This window comes from Daucus carota, chromosome 5 (assembly GCF_001625215.2).
Source record: "Daucus carota subsp. sativus chromosome 5, DH1 v3.0, whole genome shotgun sequence".
NCBI classification, from domain to species: domain Eukaryota; kingdom Viridiplantae; phylum Streptophyta; class Magnoliopsida; order Apiales; family Apiaceae; genus Daucus; species Daucus carota.
In genome coordinates this window covers 34,820,517-34,843,481 of record NC_030385.2, presented here as the reverse complement: position 1 = coordinate 34,843,481, position 22,965 = coordinate 34,820,517, and the positions used below count along the sequence as shown (strand labels likewise).

The 22,965-nt window shown below is 35.6% G+C and overlaps 1 protein-coding gene across 1 annotated transcript; it reads left to right on the top strand.

Annotated features, from left to right (window-relative positions):
• The first annotated feature begins 1,390 nt into the window (after positions 1-1,390).
• LOC108222830 (protein HUA2-LIKE 2) lies at positions 1,391-22,878 on the top strand. The gene is made up of 16 exons (XM_064094013.1): positions 1,391-1,835; positions 2,474-2,550; positions 8,812-10,911; positions 11,149-11,620; positions 15,612-15,720; positions 15,828-15,940; positions 16,030-16,214; positions 16,394-16,865; positions 16,998-17,583; positions 17,689-17,862; positions 20,517-20,578; positions 20,662-20,738; positions 21,036-21,097; positions 21,272-21,390; positions 22,316-22,486; positions 22,584-22,878. Exons 1-16 carry the CDS (start codon positions 1,713-1,715, stop codon positions 22,611-22,613), a joined length of 4,932 nt encoding a protein of 1,643 aa, XP_063950083.1. The 5' UTR covers positions 1,391-1,712; the 3' UTR covers positions 22,614-22,878.
• The last annotated feature ends 87 nt before the right edge of the window (positions 22,879-22,965 follow it).

The window sequence follows — 22,965 nt, the reverse complement described above, 5'->3', positions numbered from 1 at the left end:
ATCCCAGTTCAGTACTATATGATATTCCAATCTAAATTCGTTTTCATTTAAAATTTAAATTTGATTCAAATCCAAATCCATATTCCCCGATTCGGTAAAACTGAATCCCCTCAAAACAGCTCGAATTGTTTTGACCAATCTTAAAGTATTACTCCCAAAAGGTAAAAAGAGTTGTGTATGTCTTTGTTAATAGAGTATATAATTGCAACATGAACAGACAATTAGATATTTACTCAGGTAAAAGTAAAAATGAAAGTGTAGTGGTTGGGTTGGTAATAAATCTGCATCATTCATATTTTGTGTGCAAGATAAAGATATTATTGTCACATGAACACCTCTAGAAATAAATCCTTAATTATGCATGTTGTTGGTGGGTACCTGTTAGCTTTATCCTCACATAGTCACATTTGGCTTTCTATTCAAAAATATCTATTAACATTGCACAGGTTTAAAATTCCTCAAAAAATTCCGCAACTATACTATTTCACAAAAAAGTTTTTATTCTAAGTTTAAAAATTATTACAAAATAACGTGGCATTGGTAACATGATCTAAAATGTCTAAATATATTTTTATATCTTTTTTGACAGAAAAATAATTTTATTATTAACTGAGTTAGAGTCGATAAAAATGACACTTTCTATTTAGTACACATTTTTTATGCAATTTAATATATTTAGCATTTTTTTAATATACAACACCTTGTTAGATAATTCCACATTCTGCAGTTCACTAACTTGATTCCTTTTGTTCCGGTACAATATGAGATCACATTTTATTCTCTTTTTTAGTAATATATATTTTGCTAAATACAGGTAGTCATATTTATGACAAAGAAACTACCATAACCCTTTACATTAATTGTGTTACCTTTTCTAAGACAGGTGCAAACAATCTGGCTGGTGTATCACTTAAAAGTTTATTCAGCATTATAATTAGTGCTGGTTTGGCTACACCAGCAAGTTGACTTTGACCCGAACGGATAAAAACTGAACTGAATGGTTTAGAACCGAAATAGTTCGATTTTGACTAATTATTTTATATATTTATTAAAAAAATATTAATTTTTAAATATGTAAATATAAATTTTTTCCTAATTAACGATATAAAAATAACTCTATATTTAATTATTTAAATAAAAATAATCTATACATATAATTATAAAATTTAGTCTTTCAATCATATTTATATTATATTTATACTAACTTTTATTCAACTACCATTCAATCATATAATGGACTACGTATGAATTGGCCCAACTACTATCTGAATCCAAACAACGCCGATGTACCTGTGAGCCCAATCTCACGTGCTAGCTTTCGAACCCCAAATCTAAGGCCCAGATTTTGGTTCTGCTGAGCTTAACCTAGTCACCCTGGGCGCATAATAGCACCCACCAGCCAAACCCAATTCATATCTGTTCTCTCTTCACACAACACAAACACTCTCTCCATATCACCTATCCTCCATCTATTTATATCAAAATTAGGGTTTTTACACCTCTTTTCACTTATAAAAATTAGGCCTTTTTTCAAATCTATGTCATGTAGAATCTTTTAATTCTGTTGTTTATTGATTTGATCTTTTGATTATTGATGAATTGTCGCATCGGTGGGATTAGAGTCGTTGCGATTCGATTGCGCTGGCGGTTTCGATATCGAAAAGGCCGTTGTATATGTGTATGAGTTTAGTTTGAGTTGATTGATTGTTGTGATGGCGCCGAGTCGGAGAAAAGGTGCCAGTAAGGCGGCTATGGCCTCCGCTGCTCGGAAGCAGTGGAAGGTCGGCGATCTTGTTCTTGCTAAGGTTAAGGGGTTTCCGGCTTGGCCGGCTAAGGTATGTGTGCGATTTTGTGTGTTTTGTGTGCGAAGTTGCAATCTTTAGTATTGATTGTGTGGTTTAAGTAATTAAGGTTTGAATTGGTTGTGTTTTTTGATTTTACGGTTTCGAGAAATTGGATTTTGGGGTAGAAAGTGGTTTTAGGGCTTTTAATTGCTTTGAAATTGATGGATCTGGTGTAAATATTAGGGTTGTATTGGTTGATTAATTAGTTGTGTTTGTTGATGGTAGGTTTAGTTGATATTTGGGCTCTAAGCTCTTACTGTGTAGTTACGGCACTGTGTTTCCAAGTTGTAAAGCGTTAAGAAATGGGAATGGATAAAAGTTAAGAAATGGGAATGGATAAAAGTTTTAGGGGGAAACAGGGAAAATAGTTAAATGCTTCGATTGGATGCATTGGGCACTACTGGAAATTCACTGCTAATTGAATTTAAATAAAGAGTTGATGTAGATGCTATGACGTAACGTAGGGAGGATAGATGGCACTAATAGTAAGAACAAGAGTTAACAATATATAGATTCTATAGTATGAAGTAGGCAGACTAGGTGGTGTGTTTTAAGTACATCAGTTTATTAATCGTATGATAATCAATAATGAAAGATAGCAACTAGTTTTGCCTGTTTGCTATTGTCAGGTGAGTGAACCAGACAAGTGGGGGCATCAAGTGGACTGGAAGAAAGTATTTGTGTATTTTTTTGGCACTCAACAAATGTAAGTTATCTTGGCTAATTCTGCACTACCTCTTCGTTTTTCCTTAATTCATGAGATAGCCTTACGAGTATGTGCAAGCATGTGCTGATTATAATAAAGGGTAATTATGTGCTTCACATGAAATATCATATTTTTTTTGGTTGAAATTGATTGTGTGCAATTGAAATGTTTGATTTCCACCATGAATGATGAATGATTCAGGTAGTTGAGTACTTGAGTGACAATGAAATGATCTTAACCTTAATGTTGATCTTGCACACTCATTATGCACACAAGTGCACTCTGGGAGACATTGCCCTCCACCTGTATATGAGTTATTATATAAACCAATTATAGAGTAGCTGTTTGTGTTGTGGATTCAGCATATCTACTTCCATTTTCTATTTGTTGTCCAAAACACTAGCCACATCGATAGTGCAAACTTTCTGACATTGGGAGGTACAAATTCATAATTAAATATCATTAAGTAGACTATGAGATCTATATAATGTGTTTCTAGATGACTACTTTAAAATGTGCGGGCACATGTGTTGAGGATCACAATTGTTGGTCATGGTATCGAACAACTTTTAAACAATTTTTTGGACCGTCCTGCAATGTTTCATCCTTGGGGTACTATGTACAATTATGCTCTCTCTAAAATTATTTGGAGAATTTAGGAGCACAAACACAATCTGTATTTTTATGATAGTCTTTTTCATTGGGTGATGATAAAATTTCTATCTCAGACCTAAATATTAGATTACCAGTAGGCATTTGCATAACTGTCAATTACGGGTCCTGTTTTTTTGTCCCAATAATGTATTACTAGATGACTACTATAAAATGTGCGACACATGTGTTGAGGATCACAATTATTGGTCACGGTGTCGAACAAGTTTTAATTAATCTTCCAGACCGTCTTGCAATATTTCATTTTTGGAGAACTATGGTCTATGGTAAATGTATTAGGGGAACAATTATGCTTTCTCGCAAATTATTTCGAGAATTTGGGAGCACAAACACAACTTGTATTTTCATGACAGTCCTTTTCACAGGGTGATAAATGTATCAGGTGGACAATTTATGTAGTTTCATTAATTATTTTAAACCTTTTTTTTTCTGAACAAGAATTTAATTTTAAATACACACACACACACACATATGTATGTATGTATAAGGAAAATTCTAAAAAAAAGTTATGCAACTATATTTTTTATATGCACCTTAAAGTGCGTGCCAAACAATGCAAAAAAAAAAAACTGTAAAGAAATGAGAGGGATGGAGGGAGTAATTTTCTTCCTATATTTTAGTTCTGGATGGTATTAGGGGAAAAAAACTAGCATTCCTAGATTTTGGATTTTTGTCATTTAACTAATTTGAGCTCGCTTTCATGGAAACATGTTTGCTGCATTGGTGTAACTCTGTATGTAGGTCACTGTCAGTTGATTTTAAAGCTAATCGTATATATTTCTGATAACTTGCGCTGGGACCACTTTACATGAGAGTCTATAAAGTCATATTCAGCCAGGTTTATTTGAGGGGTTTCATATGCCTAGCACCATGATATGTTTTAGGTTGTTGCTCTAAGATATTGTCAGTTCTCTTAAGATGATTCGTCATATTGTAAACAGAATTTTATTCTCACACTTAACTGGGAATCTCTGGGCAGTGACCCTTGCAGATTTTATATTACATTTTCTATTCTGAGAACTATCAAGCTAAAATTTTTTGAACAAATATTGGCCCTTTGTCGCTATTATTAGACACCCACACTCTACCACCATAACCACCCTACCCTGACCAGATAATCATATACACGCATTCACTGCAATGGAGCCACTTTTGATCCCTATGCTACTCGAGTAGTTCTCTCAGCTCCCTTGCTGAATATTTAATGTTTGCAGCTAGATAAATAATTGTGGTGATCTATGTTAAAATTTTCAAACAGAGAACTTTTCTTTTGTATAAATATAATCCTGTAAATCTGTGTATAAAATTGAAATGGCCATGTAGCGTATTTTTCTGACTGGTGTTTTAATTGGAAAGCAAACCAGGCTATGTATTTTTCACAGGTTTTTCTGGCTAGTCTTATAATTGGAAATGAATTAGGAACTGGGCAATTCATCTTTGATTCACACACTTGATATACAAATTCCAAATGTTAAATCTTGGTCGTAGTATCAAAGATTTCTGTCAGATGCCTGCTTAATTCTTTTATAATAGTGAGATGAGACTAGGGAGTGTTGATCTCATTTCCATGATTAATAGATTTGGACAATGCTTATGACCTAGGATACATAATTATCCTCTCTTTGCAGATGATGTTGTAGAATAATTAGTTATATTACTATATGTTTTATGGTAAGAAGCCATCATCTATGTGAAATGTAATTACTATTTGTCTGAGTTTGTACCTTGAAATTTGACAGTTATTGATGCTTCAACAATAATGCTTTCTTTGTAGTTATGATCTGTTTATAATTTGCATATTTCTGGTGTCAATTAATCGAAGTGTGTATCTATTACAGTTGAACCTCGACTAAGTAATAATTGGTAAAGTAATATCCTCACTGAAATTAAAAAAAATCCTGGCCCGAACATAATGTAGATATTGTATTTTTACTCTCGATAAGGTAATATTTTTCATTGGTCCCAATGTTATTACTTTAAAGAGGTTTAACAGTATTGGTGTTAATATTTTTGATGGGGATTCTATCAATCTTTCATATGTTACATTTTGCATAAACGAAACTAAATCTACTTTCTGTTAAACCTTGACTTCAGTTTTACTTTATTAGAAGGATTTTTGTGACTCTCTGTGGTTGTTCAGTGCACAATAAATAGTTAAAAATATGAGCCATCAAGTTAGGCATAAAGTGTCCGTGGATATAGAGGAAATAGGTATGGAGTACGTGCATACATTTGATTGACAGAGATTCTATTTCCGCCATTTCATATACTCTTCTAGCATCGATTGTTAGGATAGGGAAGGGAAAATGTTCTTATTATGAAAGCGCTAATTCTTTACTCTTCTCGGGCTCTCTGAAGTTTGTGTAGCTGCAGTTGTGTTATTGAATTTTTTCTATCCTCTAATTCTGAATAAAAAGTTTACTGCATTTGGTCCCAAGTGTCGAGTTTTAGCATGTGTCCAACTTATTAGTATATCCTTTAATTTACATTAATTCACATGTTTACACATGAGACCATTAAGTTATAGTTTTGACTTTTGATTTGTAGAAGTGACCGGCATTTTGTGATAAAAACTTGATTATAATGCACAATTGTCAATTGGGTCGCAGGTTACCAATTTCTGAAAACATTAGGAGATTAAATATCTGTCTCGTGATATTATATGTAAATAAATAAATATATACATGTACACACGCACACACCCCTATGTATAGAAGTGCTCAAATACAAACTAAATTAGTGTACAAACTACAAACCTAATATCAGCCCTTGGATGAAACTAATCCCATGGCCCTCTAGAAGTCATCACACACCAATTAATATATACCCTCCCACACATGATCCACAGAATCCCCTCCGTTTTTAATTTGAATTTTCCCGTCAATTGGTGAACCTTTTTTTAAATCCGACTTCACTGTATTTTTCATCTTCCAACGATCAATTTCCATACCATATGTGCTATATTTCGATATAATTTGGAGATTTTTAATTTTAGTTTGTAGTTTGTACGCTAAGAAGGTTTGTACTAGAGTAAGACCCTATATTGAAGACGGACAACAACCCAGTTAGAAGGATTGTCAACATACTTGTTGGGGGAAAAGAAAGGGGGGGGGGGGGGGGGGGGGGGGGGGGGGTAGACCAATGCTGTGAAAAGCGCAACTTCAGTTAGGCGCGAGCTTGAGGTCATGAAGCGCATAGCGCGCCTAGGCGCAGAGCGATAAAAAAACTTTGTTGAAGCTAAGCAAATTCCGACATAATTAATGTTATTGGGGCAATGCTGTGAAAAGCGCAACTTCAGTTAGACGCGCGCAGAGCGATAAAAAAACGCGCTTTGTTGAAGCTAAGCAAATTCCAACATAATTAATGTTATTGGGCCAATTTTAAGGCTCAGAAACTACAGCTCAAAACAAAAATACGATTCAAAAGCTCAAATTAACAGAGTATATAACTTCCAAAGACATCAACAAGGGAGAACTGGATTGACCCCATGTCATTGCTTGATGTTGATGAAAGCAATGAGCTGTCGGTTGGAAACCTAGATAGGGAATCATATGAGGATTATGATAAGGTCTTCTAGGCAACAGTTGTAAAAGTTTCTGGAGCTGGAGAGTCATTACAGTCAAATTTGACCAGATTCAAAAAAACATGTGACAGGTGAGATGATGTTTTAGTAGCCAAAGATGAAGAAGGAAAGGAAGAAGAGTTTGAATGTGAGAGAAACACTTCCAGGCTTGGACATGATTCAGATAAGAATTCTGAAGATAAATATGATTGCAATGAAGATCAGGAATGAAATATATACCACTAGCCTATAACACTTGAACTTCAAATTTTGATGTTTAATTTTAGGATTGTTTTTGCCCTCTAGAAGTATGATTTAATATATTATAAACGATAAATTATGTTTTTTCAAACCTATTAGTGTGATTTAACACATTATGCAGTACAAAATATGCTATAAATCTAAGCAAAACTATATACAACATGAGTAATATATTATATATCTTTAAAATTAATTGTAAAATGTGTGTCTAGCTTTAAAGAACGCACCTCGCTTTTGCGCTTTGCGCTTTGCGCCTAGGCTCCAGGGAAAAGGACATGGGCTGATCAACTAAGCATGGACATGGAGGCCTTGAATCTTACAGGTGACATGACCTTAGATAAGGCTGCTTGCCGATAGCGTATTAGAGTGGTTGAGTTTGGGCCTTAGTGGTAGACAGTGGGTTAGGCTGCTCTATTTAAGTGTATATTAATGTGTTTGTGCGTCTTTATATTCGTGCCTATATATATGTGTGTCGTGTGTGTGTGTGTTTATATATGTATACGTTTGTCATGTACCAAGTTGGGGCCTTGGGGGGTCTTCATGGAAACAGTCCTTACTCTTTTAGAGTAGGGGCATGGTCTGCATACCCCCCCTTTAAGGTATGTTTGGTTTGGTTATTAAGAGATCAAATATCATATATGTATACACTATACAGGCAATTATGTTGCCTGTAAAGCATGAGCAACTTGAAAGACGGCAGCAACTTTGTTTAAGGTTTGTGGTTGACAAGGGTACACCTGGTTGCATTGTCTGATGCATTATTTATGCAACACGTGTTGAAAGACACTAGGAAACTCTTTATATGCAGTCAGGCACATATGTGGTACTTGGTTCTAAAAACAATGCAATCATTTGTGGTTAATGTCATAGACACTCTGTGTTTTCAGTAAATACACGACAATCATGGTTTTCTAGTGTTGGTGTAACCGAATAAAGTCATATATTCCCAGATGACATTACTTTCCTACCTCTTCTGTAGTTGGTCTTTTGTTAGATCTGGTACTTTGACTAATGCTAAATTGTTGATTGATAGTGGATGATACTGAATCACAAATATCCTATGGACAAGATTATTATCATCTGTTTAGTTGAGCCCGATTGGATAGCCCAGTGGTTAAGGGTTTATCCTCTGTTGTCCTAGGTCCTGGGTTCGACTCTGGCTCACCTCGAGAATTGTTAAGAACATATACTCACTTTAAAGGCTATAAGCCATATTTGTCAAAAAAAAAACATCTGTTTAGTTCATCTGGTAATATGATCTGGAAATTTACCAAAACTTGTTCATGTAATTCCCTCAAAGAATTAATTGAGTGCAAATCATATATACTATATTGTGAAGGTATTATAGTGCTTGCAAATAAACCTAGCAGGAGTGCTTTTTCCATTTTCATATGGGTAGTTTGTTTAGAATACCAAGATATCCCAAATTTATTCTTACAGCTGATTTGTGAAAAGGCTTAGCTGACTTTTTAACATAATTGATACATGTGGAATATTTGCATTATTTGCTCTCTCTTTAAACACTAGTAGGTTCTTTTAAGGTAGGGCAAAAAGCCCTTGGTCGTGAAATATAGCGATCAAACAATTGGGGATATTGAACATCTTTTAGGGAAACTTTGAGTGTAAAATTTCAATGGTGATCATAGATATGTGTAGTGCTGTTCTCATCTTGTTTCTGATAAGTGCAACTTCTGTTAATGTGCTCAATTAGCATTATATGGCTGTTATTTTAATTTTGCTACTTTTTGATATAATTCTATGTACAGCGCATTCTGTAATCCAGCTGATGTTGAAGCCTTTACGGAAGAAAAGAAAGCAAATCTTTTAGGAAAGCGTCATGGTAAAGGTGCTGATTTTGTTCGCGCAGTACGGGAGATTATTGACAGCTTTGAGAAGTTAAAAAACGAGGACCAAAATGCGAATATACTTTCAGCTAATGATACCATCATGGGAAATGGTAGCAATTCTGTAGAACCTTTGGCTGATTCTGGTGTGAAGGATGAGGCTCCCAAAGCAATAAAGGGGACATTACATGAAAGTACAGATTCTACAACTGCCAAATGTGATGATGATTTTCAAGTTGGAGGGTCTGCAGCTGGAGCAACACAAGACCCTTTCCATAGTGAGGAGGCTTTGTTTGAGGATCCTACAGGTGACACCAATGTTAAAGAAACCTCTCTGCCAACAACATATTCTAGGAAAAAAAATGGAGTTGCACAAGCACGTAACTTTGTCACAGAGAGAAGAGTCCCGTCTGCTCGAAGGTCACGAAGTTCAACCCGGGTAGATTCGCGCAAACTTCAGAACTTTATATTGCCATCTAGCAATGCAAGAAAAGATGTAGGGATTGTAGAGAGGTATGGATTGCGGGACGCGTCATGCAGAAGGAGCAAGCGGATCAGGAAGTCACCAGATGTTTGTGATGTTAATGATGTGGATTCACCTGTTTCTGTTTCAAGTGGTACCCCTAAAGAAAAAGATTCGGAAACTGGTACAGTTGACTCTGACACTTTCAGTGTCAATGAGGGAAGCACTGTGGAGTCTGGCTTTGGACTGATGCAAACAGAGTCTGTTGTCGAATGTTCCCTGGGAGATACCCAAACAAATCAAAGACTTGACTTCCATTCCAGTGCTGTAATTGTTAAGAAAAAAAGAAAGCCAAGTAGAAAACGAGTAAACAGTGGGACTAGTGAACATATTGGTAGACTAGAGAAGGAGCCAGAATCAGAGATTGAAGAGCATAGATCTAGTCAGAGTTTGCCAAGTGATAATAAAAACGTGAACGAGAAGTACATTAGTGAAGATGGAGATGAGCATCTGCCATTACTCAAAAGAGCCAGGGTTAGAATGGGTAGACTATCATCTGAAGTGGAGCAACCAGATACCTTCATCCAGCCAGAGGAGAAATCTTCTGAAGTTTCAGATGGTCGGATGGTGCGGCTGAATGCATCTTTAAACTCTGAGGAAGATAGTCCTGTTGAAAGAAACCCATCTGTTGGTATGCTGGAGTTGGATAATGTATCAACAATTAACAAGTTTCCTGTGAATACGCCAGCACCTTGGGAAGTTAAGAAATTGCATTGCAGTTCAGTAGACGGCGAAGCTGCTTTACCTCCATCAAAGCGCATTCACCGTGCATTAGAAGCGATGTCGGCTAATGTCGCTGAAGATGTTGAAGCAACTTTTGAGGCACCATCATCCATGAAAACAGTCATGAATGCGTCTTGTTTTTCACCCATGAGGGATTGCTCCAACATATCTCCTGGTAATAAATCAGAGGGTGAAACTGTATTGCGTAATGTAAATTTTTCTGGCAAAACTGCTTCTCAAGGTACAATCTTGGGGTGCCCTGATAATACAATTCCCTCCAGAGCTGACGGGGGTCCTGCATCTAATGTTGAAGTGGTAGATTGTGATATTCTTCCAAATAACAATAGCGCAGAACCTGTACCTTGTGGTACTGGACTTCCTGTACAGGCTGTTGACCGTTCTGATCGTGAGGATCCTGGTGATTCATCCTTGAGTAAAACTCTTCCTGAATCGGCGGTGATGCCTCGAAGGCCAACACCTTTGAGAGCTAGCTTGGACGACGAAGTGATAAGCAGCAAAGGCAAACAAGAGAATTTCCTGCAGCCTTCTGTTGGTAACAGCCAGATTGAGAATTGTGAGCTGAAAAACCAATTTGAAGAGGGTGATCATGCTAGGCTAGATACAACGAACTCAGATACTGTTTTATCCAACCCTGAGATTATGAATTGTTTGACACGTGATGATTCAGATTTGTCACTACGCAATTTACAAAATGAATGCCAGACTACCAATTTGTTGAAGCTGGATATCAGTAGAGATAACGAGGACACAGAAATGTAAGTTGTGCTGCATAGATATGCCATTCTAGATATAGTTACATTATGCAACTGATGACCTGTCTGTTACATATTTTTCTTTTGAAAAATTTTCAGTTCTTTTAATATTTACTTTTATCATACAAACTATTATTAAGGTTTCTCTCATCTCTAGGGTTTTGGTGAAAGAAAAATCGACATGTTTTTAAAATTTACTTTTATCATACAAACTATTATTAAGGTTTCTCTCATCTGTAGGATTTTGGTGAAAGAAAAATCGACATCGAAAGATATAAAAGGAATCACATCTCCATCTACAGAGGCCAGGACTACTTCCATACAGGATCTTCCACAACTGCTTCAGTCTAGTTCTCATTCTGAAGATCATTCAAGTCACAGAGAGGTCGCGGGTATGTGCTCATCTATGTCTCTGACTGGTGGGTTAGTCTCCACTTCACGAGCACCCCCACCCCCACATAATACTTCTGCTTGCAACATGCCTGCGTCAGATAACAGTTCACTTCTTAGAAATGATGGCTGCTGCAGTCTCGATGTACCCTTGCGGCATGAGAAAGTAATACATGCTGGAAAACAAAATGGTAAAGTAGAAGCCAATGCTGCTCTTACATCATTTGAAGACTATCTTGGATTGCTGACAAGGACAAAAGATAGCATTGGTCGAGCGACACGAATTGCTATCGAATGTGGTAAACTTGGTGTTGCTTCGAAGGTATGTTAATAGCATTTTCTTAATAAAACAGAATCTACTTCATGCAGATTGATGTTTGTTTGAACTTATTCCTGATTTCCTCTTCTATGCACATTGTGGTTTTGCATCTGTTGGTGTCTTATTGTTTCCTTGTACGTGTGCCATATAGTTCTCTGTCATTTTTTTCTTCCCAAACCAACTGTCCACTGGTATATGAGATTGATGTTTATTGTCGTAGGACAGCGAGACTTTGATTCTTTTTATGGAGTTCTCGAGTATAAGTTTGCTAATAATATTTACAAATGTGGTGAACTGACTTATACTTCATTTTTTTTAGATATATGACTTGGGTGTAAAAATTTTGAGGCTATTATTTCTGATTTTAGCTTCTTAAGTGTATATGAATTTGACCTCTTTAATGCTTGTTTAAATTTTTATAAAAAAAAATCCTCGTAGAGATGCAGAACTATAATCTTACTTATATTTTAACAGCTTGGAAAAATGCGGGGCATGTTGGAGTTCAAACTCTGAACATGTCAAATGTCTAAGGGTGTAGTATATCCTATTCATGGAAATAGAAACTCATGGACTCACTGAATTATTAATTTTTGGTGATGATATATGCATGCTAGATGTTAGTGTACTCCCCAAGTGAAGACACTCCTGGACCAATCTGCTGGTTTGTCAGTATCTGGGAAGATTATTGACCTTTGTGAAGTCATGTCAGTTGTGTTAATGTAATTGTATTTGTTCTCTATTATTCCCTCGCAAAAATCTGTCTCCCTACAAGAAGTGTCACTGTTTTTTTCTTTTTTTGCCACAAGTTACTATTGTTTTTAGAAAAGTAATAATGTGTGATCATCGTGTGCTCTGGTAAAGGTTGAGTTTGCCGCTGATATGTAGAACATATTTGTTTTTAGGACTGGAGTATTGCTTTCTCATTACTTGTGTCAGGTTGAGTCTAGTCTTCCAAAAAACACCACCACCTTATATAACCCTTCCAGGTTATCGATTTATGCAACATGTAATGGACTCATGGTATAACTGTTGCCAAATTAATGAAATCAGTGTTAGTAAGATTCAGAATAAGAACAGTCTTTCAAAAAACACCACCACCTTATATAACCCTTCAAGGTTATCAATTTATGCAACATGTAATGGGCTTATGGCACAAATGTTGCCAAATTAATGAAATCAGTGTTAGTAAGATTCAGAATAAGAACAGTTAAACATTGAAGCAACTATGAAAATCATAAAAGTAGGATGAACTCCATGCTGTTTTCTGCGGTACATATATTAAAGCTGTAGTGTAAATTACCTCTAAGTTACCTCACACATAAACGTCCACGAGGTATTATGTCCCCGTAAGCACCAAAGGTGTGAGAATAATAAGTATAGGTTGAAGCATAAAAGTAGGATGAATTTCATGCTGTTTCTCTGTTGTACATACATTAAAGCTGTAGTGTGAATTACCTTTGAGTTACCTCACACATAAACTTCCACGACCAAAGGTGTGAGAATAATAAGTATCGGGCAAAGTACTTGATACATGTGTTTAAATTGCAGATATGTGGAGAGAGATATATAGGAAAGAGATTGTAGAGTAAACCTATCAGTTTATTTTAGGGAGTTGTATTCGGAGTATAAGGAATGTGGGAACCCTTTGCATTGAAGTGCTAGGGGTATGTATAGGCTCATGTCAGGTGTATCTATAGGCTCGTATCGGGTATGATGTTCCTGTAAGAACCAAAGGTGTGAGAATAAGTATCGGACGAAGTACTTGACACATGTGTTTAAAGTGCATTTATGTGTAGAGAGAGATATAGTAAAGAGATGGTAAAGTAAACCTATCAGTAAATTGAATGGAGTATGTATTGGGAGTGTAATGAATGTGGGAACCCTTTGCATTGAAGTGCTAGGGGTATGTAAGGTGTATGTCACATGACCAAGTGTCATGTGGAGCACGGATGTTACAAGGCCTACCACAGCTGTCATTTGTAGTTTTTGCTGGTCCTGGTGTGTGGGCTTGTCCTTGGTTTGGCTTTGTTGCAAGTGTCACTACCTTGTCCTATGTATGTTCTCTCTCATGGTAAATACATTGTCTGTTTTAGGACTTAGACCTTCTACAATGTAGATCGTAGTCCTCAGATGGGCTTTCCTTCGTTCATACTTTTTTAATTATGCATGACAGAAAGTTAAAATTTTGATGATTCGTATCATACTAGCTTATTCTATGCACGATGCATGGGTAAAGTTTAATATTTTTCCAGAACTCTAATATTTTGAGCTTCAGTAATATGTATAAACTATAAACTTTAATGTTTCATATCTTATTTATATTCAATTTTGTTTTGGAGATGTGTTTGTATTTGAACAGGATGTGTCTTTTTATTAAAATATGTTTATTGATAAAGTAGAACTATAAATGTCTTCATCTTAATATTTTCTTTAGGCTCGTTAAAGTAAGTTTTGATAATTAGTCCCGTTAAAATAGATTCGAAAATAAATAGGCCCGGGAGATGTGTGTATATGTTTCCCCTTTTCTTCTTCCCTCTTTCCTTTAGTTCTCTAAACATATACACACGCATGGTTGTGAGCAACGGTTCCGACCCGACCCGAACCGGACCCGAAAGTACAGAAATAGCAAAATTTAAGAACCGAACCAGAACCGTTTGGTGTAAGAACTGAACCGGAACTGAATCGCAAATGTCAGTATGGCTCGGTTCCGAAACCAAAAGAACCAAAGTTTTAACTTTCCTTCAAAATTCATTTATTTTGCTTAATTTTTTTTTACTTTAAATTCATTAACTTGGCAAATATATTTTATAATAAAATATTGTTTATTAAATGTAGATCATTTTGTATACAACTATCTTACAGAAACTATTAGATTAATATGTCAACAAAAATATATTATAAGACATTAGATAAGAAAAATAAAATAATATATGAGAAGAAATATGTAATATAAATAATATAATATATGAGAAGGAATATAAAAATATAAATATTATATATATTAGGTTCGGTCTCGGTTCAATGTTTCTTGAGTACAAGAACCGGAACTGACTGAAAACTGAACTGAACTGGAACCGAACCAAACCCAAAATGTTGGTTTGGTTCTCTGTTTTGACCCGAGAAATGCTCACCCCTACACACACGTGTGCGCACACACACACACACACACACTTTCACATATACACTGGCTCTGTATTTATATACATGTCAGTTGTCACATATATACTGGCTCTGTATTTAAATACATGTAAGTAACTATATATATCAGTTATGGAAGAAAGGAGAAGTATAACGGCCTTTACCTTGAATTGGGCTGTTGGCTGCTGATTAGGGTTTCAAATATAAGTTTCTTTTTTTTTCATTGTATTTAACCAGGCGGTGACCCTAACTGACTGGACAGGCAACCAAAATACATACATTTACCTAGTTAAAGACTCTAGTCTACCTCTCTTTACCGACATTTGATATAAATACAATGTTCAGATCTGACTGATAAGAGTTACAAAAGCTACTTGTAAATTGTTCGACTTGAAAAGCAATGTAAATTCCTTATATTAAAACACAGAAGTTGCATAAGTTCTGAATGATTAAGAAAATTCATACTTTTATATCTACTTTCTCATACTCAACCCGTCCCAAGAAGGATGACCCTACTGCTTTTTTTTTTGTGCACACTGTAAGACACGTGGAAGAGGTAGTTGTACGTAACTGTTTTTTAATTTCTGTTTCCCAAAAACAAAGATGGTACTAGAGCTTTAGGTTATAGCTCATTTATGTAGACAACTTGTGTAGGCCGACCGGTGGATGTGGATAGATCTTAGGATAGGTACTCATTTAAATTTCATTTATATGTTATCTTTTGATATGTATTCCCACTCGGCAGTAAAATGTCTTTCGCGGCATTTTTGTTTAGGTTCTGTGAGTTCCGGAATTTACTTGTCATTCTATTAATATTTTTTTACCTGCTTGTGATTAATAACACCTTGTGATATAGGTGGTGGAGTTACTTGCTCGGCGTCTGGAAAAGGAACCTAGTCTACCCAAAAGAGTAGACTTGTTTTTCCTTGTGGATTCTATTACGCAGTGCTGTCGAGGCCTGAAGGGCAAGTCACGTTTTATAATTTGTACCAAGAACTTTTTGAAGTTTACTTTAGTGGTCAATAGACTCAGTAAAATATCATGCTCACCATAGTAATATATTGTTTGCCAGGTGAGGTTGGTGGCGTGTATCCTTCAAAAGTTCAAGCACAGCTACCACGTCTATTATTAGCTGCTGCTCCTCCTGGAAGTAACGGTCGGGAAAACCGCAGACAATGCTTAAAGGTATATGCATGAGATTTATTCTTGCAGATTTGTTAAAGCTTTTGCTATATATACAAGCTTTGTGTTTCTGACTCATAATTGCTGGCCAGGTATTGAAACTTTGGCAGGAAAGAAGAGTCCTTCCAGAATCCGTTATCCGCCGCCATATCCGTGATCTTGATTCTGCCAATAATCCTCCTGCCGCTGATCCTCATTGTCGCCGTGTCGAAAGAAACGAGCGGGCTTTTGATGATCCCCTCAGAGAAGTTGAGGGCATGGTGGATGAATATGGAAGGTGGAGCTCTTTACTAATTTTTTTACTGAATATGCACATATATTTGAATTATTACGATTTTTATTTTTTGCAATTATGCATAGTACTATAGTTGAATAGTGAATAGTACTAATTAAAGGCGTTTATTCTATTGGAAAATTTTGGTTTACAGTCTATTAATTCTCATCTTATTGCTTCAGCAATTCAAGTTTTCAGCTTCCTGGTTTTCGGATGCCTCCTATGCTGAAAGATGAAGATGAAGGATGTGATTCTGATGGGGAGAGTTTTGAGGCTGTTACTCCTGAACATAATTCCAGTAGCCCTGGAGGACAGATCCAGATAGCTGCTTGTGAGAAGCGTAGTCACATATTGGAAGCTGTTGATGGTGAACTTGAAATGGAAGATGTTGCTCCCTCTTGTGAAGCTGAGCCTGGTGGCACCAGCAATGGTCGAGTTCGCAGTGCAGAGGTTATAAATGGCCGAATCGAACAGAACTTTCCTGCTGTTATCCTCCCTCCAAATCCCAAGACTCTACCAACCTCCTCTCCTCCTCTGCCGATGTCGCCCCCACCATCTCCACCTCCTCCACCTCCGCCCCTGCCACCTCCACCGCCACCTCCATTGTCTACATTGCCTAATCCAGTTACCAACATTCCTGATTCAAAGCTTTATGTGAGTATGCATTTTCGTGTGTTACCTTTTTACTGAATTTTTCTTCATATTTTCTGTCTTATAGTGTGTAATAATGGATTAATATTTTAAGTTGTACTTTATTTTTCTGATTTTTCTACTTTGCATATGCAGGCAAATGAAGATAAACAACAGTTCACTGCTCTACGTCCAGTTGCACCGAGAATTGACCCAATAATTTCAGAAGCATCTTCCTATCATGCTCATGAAAATGGAAATTGTAGTATGTCGGTGCAGATACCTGATACTGCCAGCACCGACTCTTTTGGTAGTTTGCCTCTCCCTCATTTACCTAATCAGCCACCCAATAGTGTTCCACAAGTAAATGGTGCTGTCTCTCACAGCAAGGCATTTCATTTAAGACCACGGGTGCCTGAATCTGCTAATACCCCTTTTGGTGGCGCGCCTGTGTCTCACCCACCAACTCAGTCTGTGAATAGTGGCGCACAGTTAGATGGTGCTGTATCTCAGAAGGCATTTCATTTAAGGCCACCTCATCCTGCACCATCAAATCAATTTTCATATGTGCATGCAGATCAGCGAACACAGAGGAGGGAGTTTCCCCACCAATCCTATCCCACCAGGTCCCATTTCGCGCACAATACAGATAGAGGGAACTTTTACAGTGACCGTGATAGATTTGATGCAGCCCCACATGATGCTGGTGATAACTGGAGACATTCAGAGCCTTCTTTTTCTGGTATACAACATACTGACTGATGTCAGTCAGATATACTTTTTATGTTTAGGGTGCAGGTTATGTGTCTTCAATATTTAATTTTTTTTTATGTGTGTTTCTGCCTAGGTCCAAACTATCGAGATAATGGTAGGCATTCATATGCACATGGTCCTTATGGCGGACCATTGCGTGAGCCTGCTCCAAATCATAGCTGGGCTTTCCCTCCCCGGCCTATGCATCACAGAGAAGTTATGCATCGTAGACCGTCCCTGGATGGTCCTATCCCGGTGGCAAGTAGAGGTTTGTTACTGTTGGTCTTGCAATTGATTTTGATGTTTCAGTTATTTAAAGTTTGCTGACATAGATATTGTCATTTCAGGTCCCAACTACTGGCGACCTAGATGACAAAGATCAGTGTTACAGTAGAAGGTAAATTTTCCGGAATTTTAAGTCTCTTGTGATGTTTTTAACCACTTTATATGCTAATTCAAGTTATGTGATTCATATCAGGAATTACCAATTTTGACCTAGATCCTGCGGCTGTTTATTAGTTCAGTGATATTTGTGGCTGTTACATAGAGAAATTTCGATGAAGAATATTTGGGATGGAATGGTGCTTGAGAATTAGCAACTAATGGTTGATTGTACATATGATCTTTGCCATCTTTCTTGCAACTTTCTAGTAGATAGGCAAAGCTGTAACTTTATGTTGCAATTTTTAGGTCAAAAGTAATAATATTGTTAGATTCAAAGATGTAGAAGTTTCATAAATATATGTAGTGATAGGTTATCTTTTTGGGATGTGGTTGGTTAGTTCTCAATTTAGTGCATCTCTTTTTGTTTGTTAAGACTTTATATAGTGTATCTGTCCTTGTAAAATATCGACAATACATATGTACATTGTGAATTGTTTTTCCCCTCTTGCACACTTTGCAAGAATGTTGAGCCTGGATTAAAACAAAATCTTTGGGATCATTTTTCGTGTGTTCTTCTGTTGATTGTGTTGTGTTTTTGTGCAAGTGCTTTGTTTCTTTTTGTGAAATGCCGATCCTTTCAAGTAGGAAAGCATCATATCCTTAATTTTATTTTGCTGATGAATTCTGGCAAAAGAATTTAGATCATATGTTGCTTTCCTTCTGGAACGCATGTAGAATTATACTACAGTGCTCCCAAGTTTTAAAATGAGTGGAAATCAAATGAAGTTATCTACCCGATCTGAAACCCGAATTTTTGGATATACTGAACCCGATTTTTTGGATTTGGATTTGATTTTTGTACCCGAATTTTTTTGGATTTGGATCATAAAAACCTACGTTCCGAAGATCTCTTCCTTCTCTTCGGGATCGAACAGCAATTGCCACGATTTGATAGACGGCTCATTGGGATCCGAACCCGAAACCCGGAAAAAACCCCGAATATTATATATATATATATATATATATATATATATTATAAATAATTTAATATGATTGTGTGTGTGTATATATATAACATATGTTATTTAATTTTTTTGACGAATCTAATATAATAATCTCAATATCAATACCTTAGGTTAAAGGAATAAGAGATTCTATTTAAGACAAATAATTCATTAATAATATATTGTGTAAAATATATTGTATATTGGTAATAATGAAATTTATGTGGTTTAAGTTTATATTATTCTAATTTAAACAAATAGAATCGCATCCAATAATTCTAATTTTGAAAGAAAAAAAACTTAATTATCATAGTTTAGACAGGTTTATAATTTTTTATTTTTAAATAATTTTTTAAGATATCCGGTTGAAACTCGAATCCGATCCGAACCCGAAAAAACCCGACGGATTGGATTTGGATTTTACATTTTAATATCCAAACCCGAACCCGATCCGACCTATAACGGATTGGATATGGATTTCATGAAACCCGACCCGATTGCCATCCCTATTCAAAAGATTGAAGCGGGACGTTCTTTTCGGATTTATCGGTTGACCTGTTATAGATAATAATATGTTTTTGATGAAGCGTTCCAAGGGACTGTTTCGGATTTACTGTTATCTCGAAACTGCCGTAAATTTCACTATCAAATCTCATCAAAATTATTAATTTTTTTATTTATTTGAAATATACAAGTATCAAAAGAAATTATCAAATCATTATCTTATATTTATACCAACATTTCCTAACAACATTCACCTATAAATCTATAATTTACTATCTGTGTGATTTTATTTATGTGCGTGTATATATTTCTTTTCTTACTTATATTTATCAATTTCATTATTTGTAATTTGACTTGCATTTTCTAGGAGTAAGATTATTTGGCAGATGAATTATACTTTGGTCCTGTTTGGAAATTAGCGGTTAGCTGTTAGCGGATCGAATTAGTTGTTTTGACTAGCTGATTGAATTAGATTTTTTGACTAGCGGATTGAATTAGCTGTTTCTCGTAAAACTGTTTGGTAAATAGCTGATTGATTAACTTTTTCTGACACAAACCAAAACCGCTAATCCAAAAAACTCCTCAAAGTAGCTTTTTCAAAATTAGCTTTTTAGATCTAAATCTCTATTTTAATCCGCTAACTACCAAACCTTAATATTAGCTTATTTTAGTGGTAAAACTCTAAAGTACCTCAAACTTCTAATTTTGCTCCAAAACTCTAACTAACAGGGACTTTATCAAAAACCTGTCTTAAGTTTGATATGGATTGATTATACATCCGTTGTAATAATATCTTAATAATTTATATAAAAACGATCATTCAAAAAGTCGTTTAGATATACATTAAAAATTAGATGACAGAGAAAATTAGATAACATAAACACCACAAAAAAAGGTATGAAAAAAAGTTTAAGGTGAACATAAAAAATTTGCCTGCCTTGTCTTTACTGGCCGTCTTGTTTACATCTTTGATAATATCTAATAAACTTATAATTAACCCAGAAATTTTCTCCTCTTTGGTGTAATTGACTCTTCTTGATGGGTGCTACTTCTTCGGTTTCTGAAAAATCTGTTCATGAATTTACAGTTAAGGTAATTCTTTAACATATATTGTGCATGAACATGCATGTCATTTTTATGGGCATCTCTAAGAGGTTTGCTTATATGCCTTGTAGGATTGCAAGAACAAAGATGTGGACCTGAGCATCTACAAAGGAAAAGTGCTGCTCATTGTCAATGTTGCTTCAAAATGGTACTTTCTTGATTCCCACTTTTCTATTATGTAATTGGAAGTTTTGATGCATGGGTGCGGGATCCTGACAAACGTATGTTAGCATCCAATTTTTCCGCCTTTTTTATTTGATTTGCCTTTCATTGCTAGACGAGGTAGTATTGTTTATGCCGTTTGGTTGTTTATGCCGTTTGGTTGAAAATTGCGCCTTGATGCTTTCTGTAGACAAGAAGCGCGAAAAGTTTCTAATTTTGCTATGGACCTATGATTTTTACTAATTTTTGATGTTCTTGATATTGCATTCATGGGGATGAGTAGCGGGTTCACAAATGCAAATTATACCGAGTTGACTGAACTTTACAACAGATTAAAGGGTCAAGGTTAGATATTTCATTCTTCTCTTGAATCCTTTATTTCGGGTTACATTACATATGTTAACAGTTTATTACTTTTGCAGAAGTTTTATTTTGTATTGTTTAGTATGGAGCTGTATAGAGGTGGCCTAAACAATTTTTCGTATTACTTAATACATAAAGTTTGTGTTCTTGTCATAGATTTTGAGATCTTGGCCTTCCCATGTAATCAATTCTTGCACCAAGAACCGGGAACGAGTGAGGATACACAAAACTTTGTTTGCGAAAGATTTAGGGCAGAGTACCCTGTATTTCAAAAGGTTAGATATATTCCGTTTCCTTGCTCACTTTATTTATGAAAACTGTATGGTGTAACCTCAACAATTAGGACTATACAACTCATTAGTCTGATACGATGAAGTGATTTTTTAACATATGGGAGTGGCAGTTAATTCAAGATATAGTATCAAGTGATATACTGATATCTGGTTTATTGCTTATTTACTTGCTTCTGCTGAGCTCACATGTAACTCAAACTAAGAGTACATGAATCTTATGGGCGGGCTGATCACACTTGGATAAATCGCACAACTTTTGCATAATCAATTTACACCTGCTAGAGCTATGTTCTTGAAATAAATAGAAAACAGTGTTAAGTAGGTCACATTCTGGTGAGAAGAGCCTTGTTGTGAGAACTGTACAGCTTCATTTTATAAGTCCAATAGATAGATCTGTGATGGATATCATCTATACTGTTTAACATAATTAAATGAAAAGCAGAGTTGGCATATGTGATGTCCATAAAATACAACTGATTTGTACATGAATCTGATGCGAGGTGCAGTAATTAATAAAATCTGTAAAAATAAAACTAAACACACAAAGCTAAAGTTATTATTTTTCAAAGATAAATCAATGAAATTGCTAAGATAAAACATAATAATTGAATATAACAACCACCATGCATCTGGTGTTGTTCAAATAATTTGTAAATGAAGAAACATTATAAGTTGCAGAAGCAAGATATTTGGTTCTTCTAAACTAACACTTCAAATGTCCCCCTGTCGCACTAAACAATATAATCACATTTTACAACATTTATACGTTGAATTGGTAGTGAATTATGTAAGAATTTGAGACTTTGAGACTATGACTAAATTCTATTGACTTGTAAAATATATGATATCATTTTTGTCTTGAACAATATTAATCTTTCTGTGTTATTTGTATGATGAACATTGCTAGGTACGTGTGAATGGGCAAACTGCAGCACCCCTGTACAAATTTTTGAAAGCTAATAGTAAATCTCCATATTTTGGGCATAGCATTAAGTGGAATTTCACCAAGTTTCTTGTGAACAAAAATGGAGAAGTTATACAACGATATGGCACAACTACCTTACCTTTAGCAATCGAGGTAATATGCATGTCTCATTCTTGTTCTTTTTGCACTGCCTGTGGTTTTTTTATGTCATATTTTACCCTCTTTGTTTTTTGTTTGTATATATATGCAGGAAGACATCAAGAAAGCATTGGAGGATTAGTGTGAGAAACGTTTAAGAAGTTGTATGGCGAGTTCATTCCGCGTGGACATACTGAAGATATAGGAAGGTGGGATGGCATTGTGATATATCAAGTCAAGTGTTTTTTAGGTACTCCTTTTTTGTTAGTGATCTTGCACATGTAAATGATTTAAAAACTTCCTGGCATCCAAGCAAATGCCTGTACTATATGAGTTGTTCCTTCAAATCTGTTTAAAACGTGAAAGATTTTGGTCATATCAGAATGTTTTGTTGTCCCTTTGATTAATTTGTTACCATGCCATTTACAACTCACAAAAGTAACCGCGGGGGAGCTTGAATTTTGTAGACCATTCGATTTCTTTGGGGGGACCAT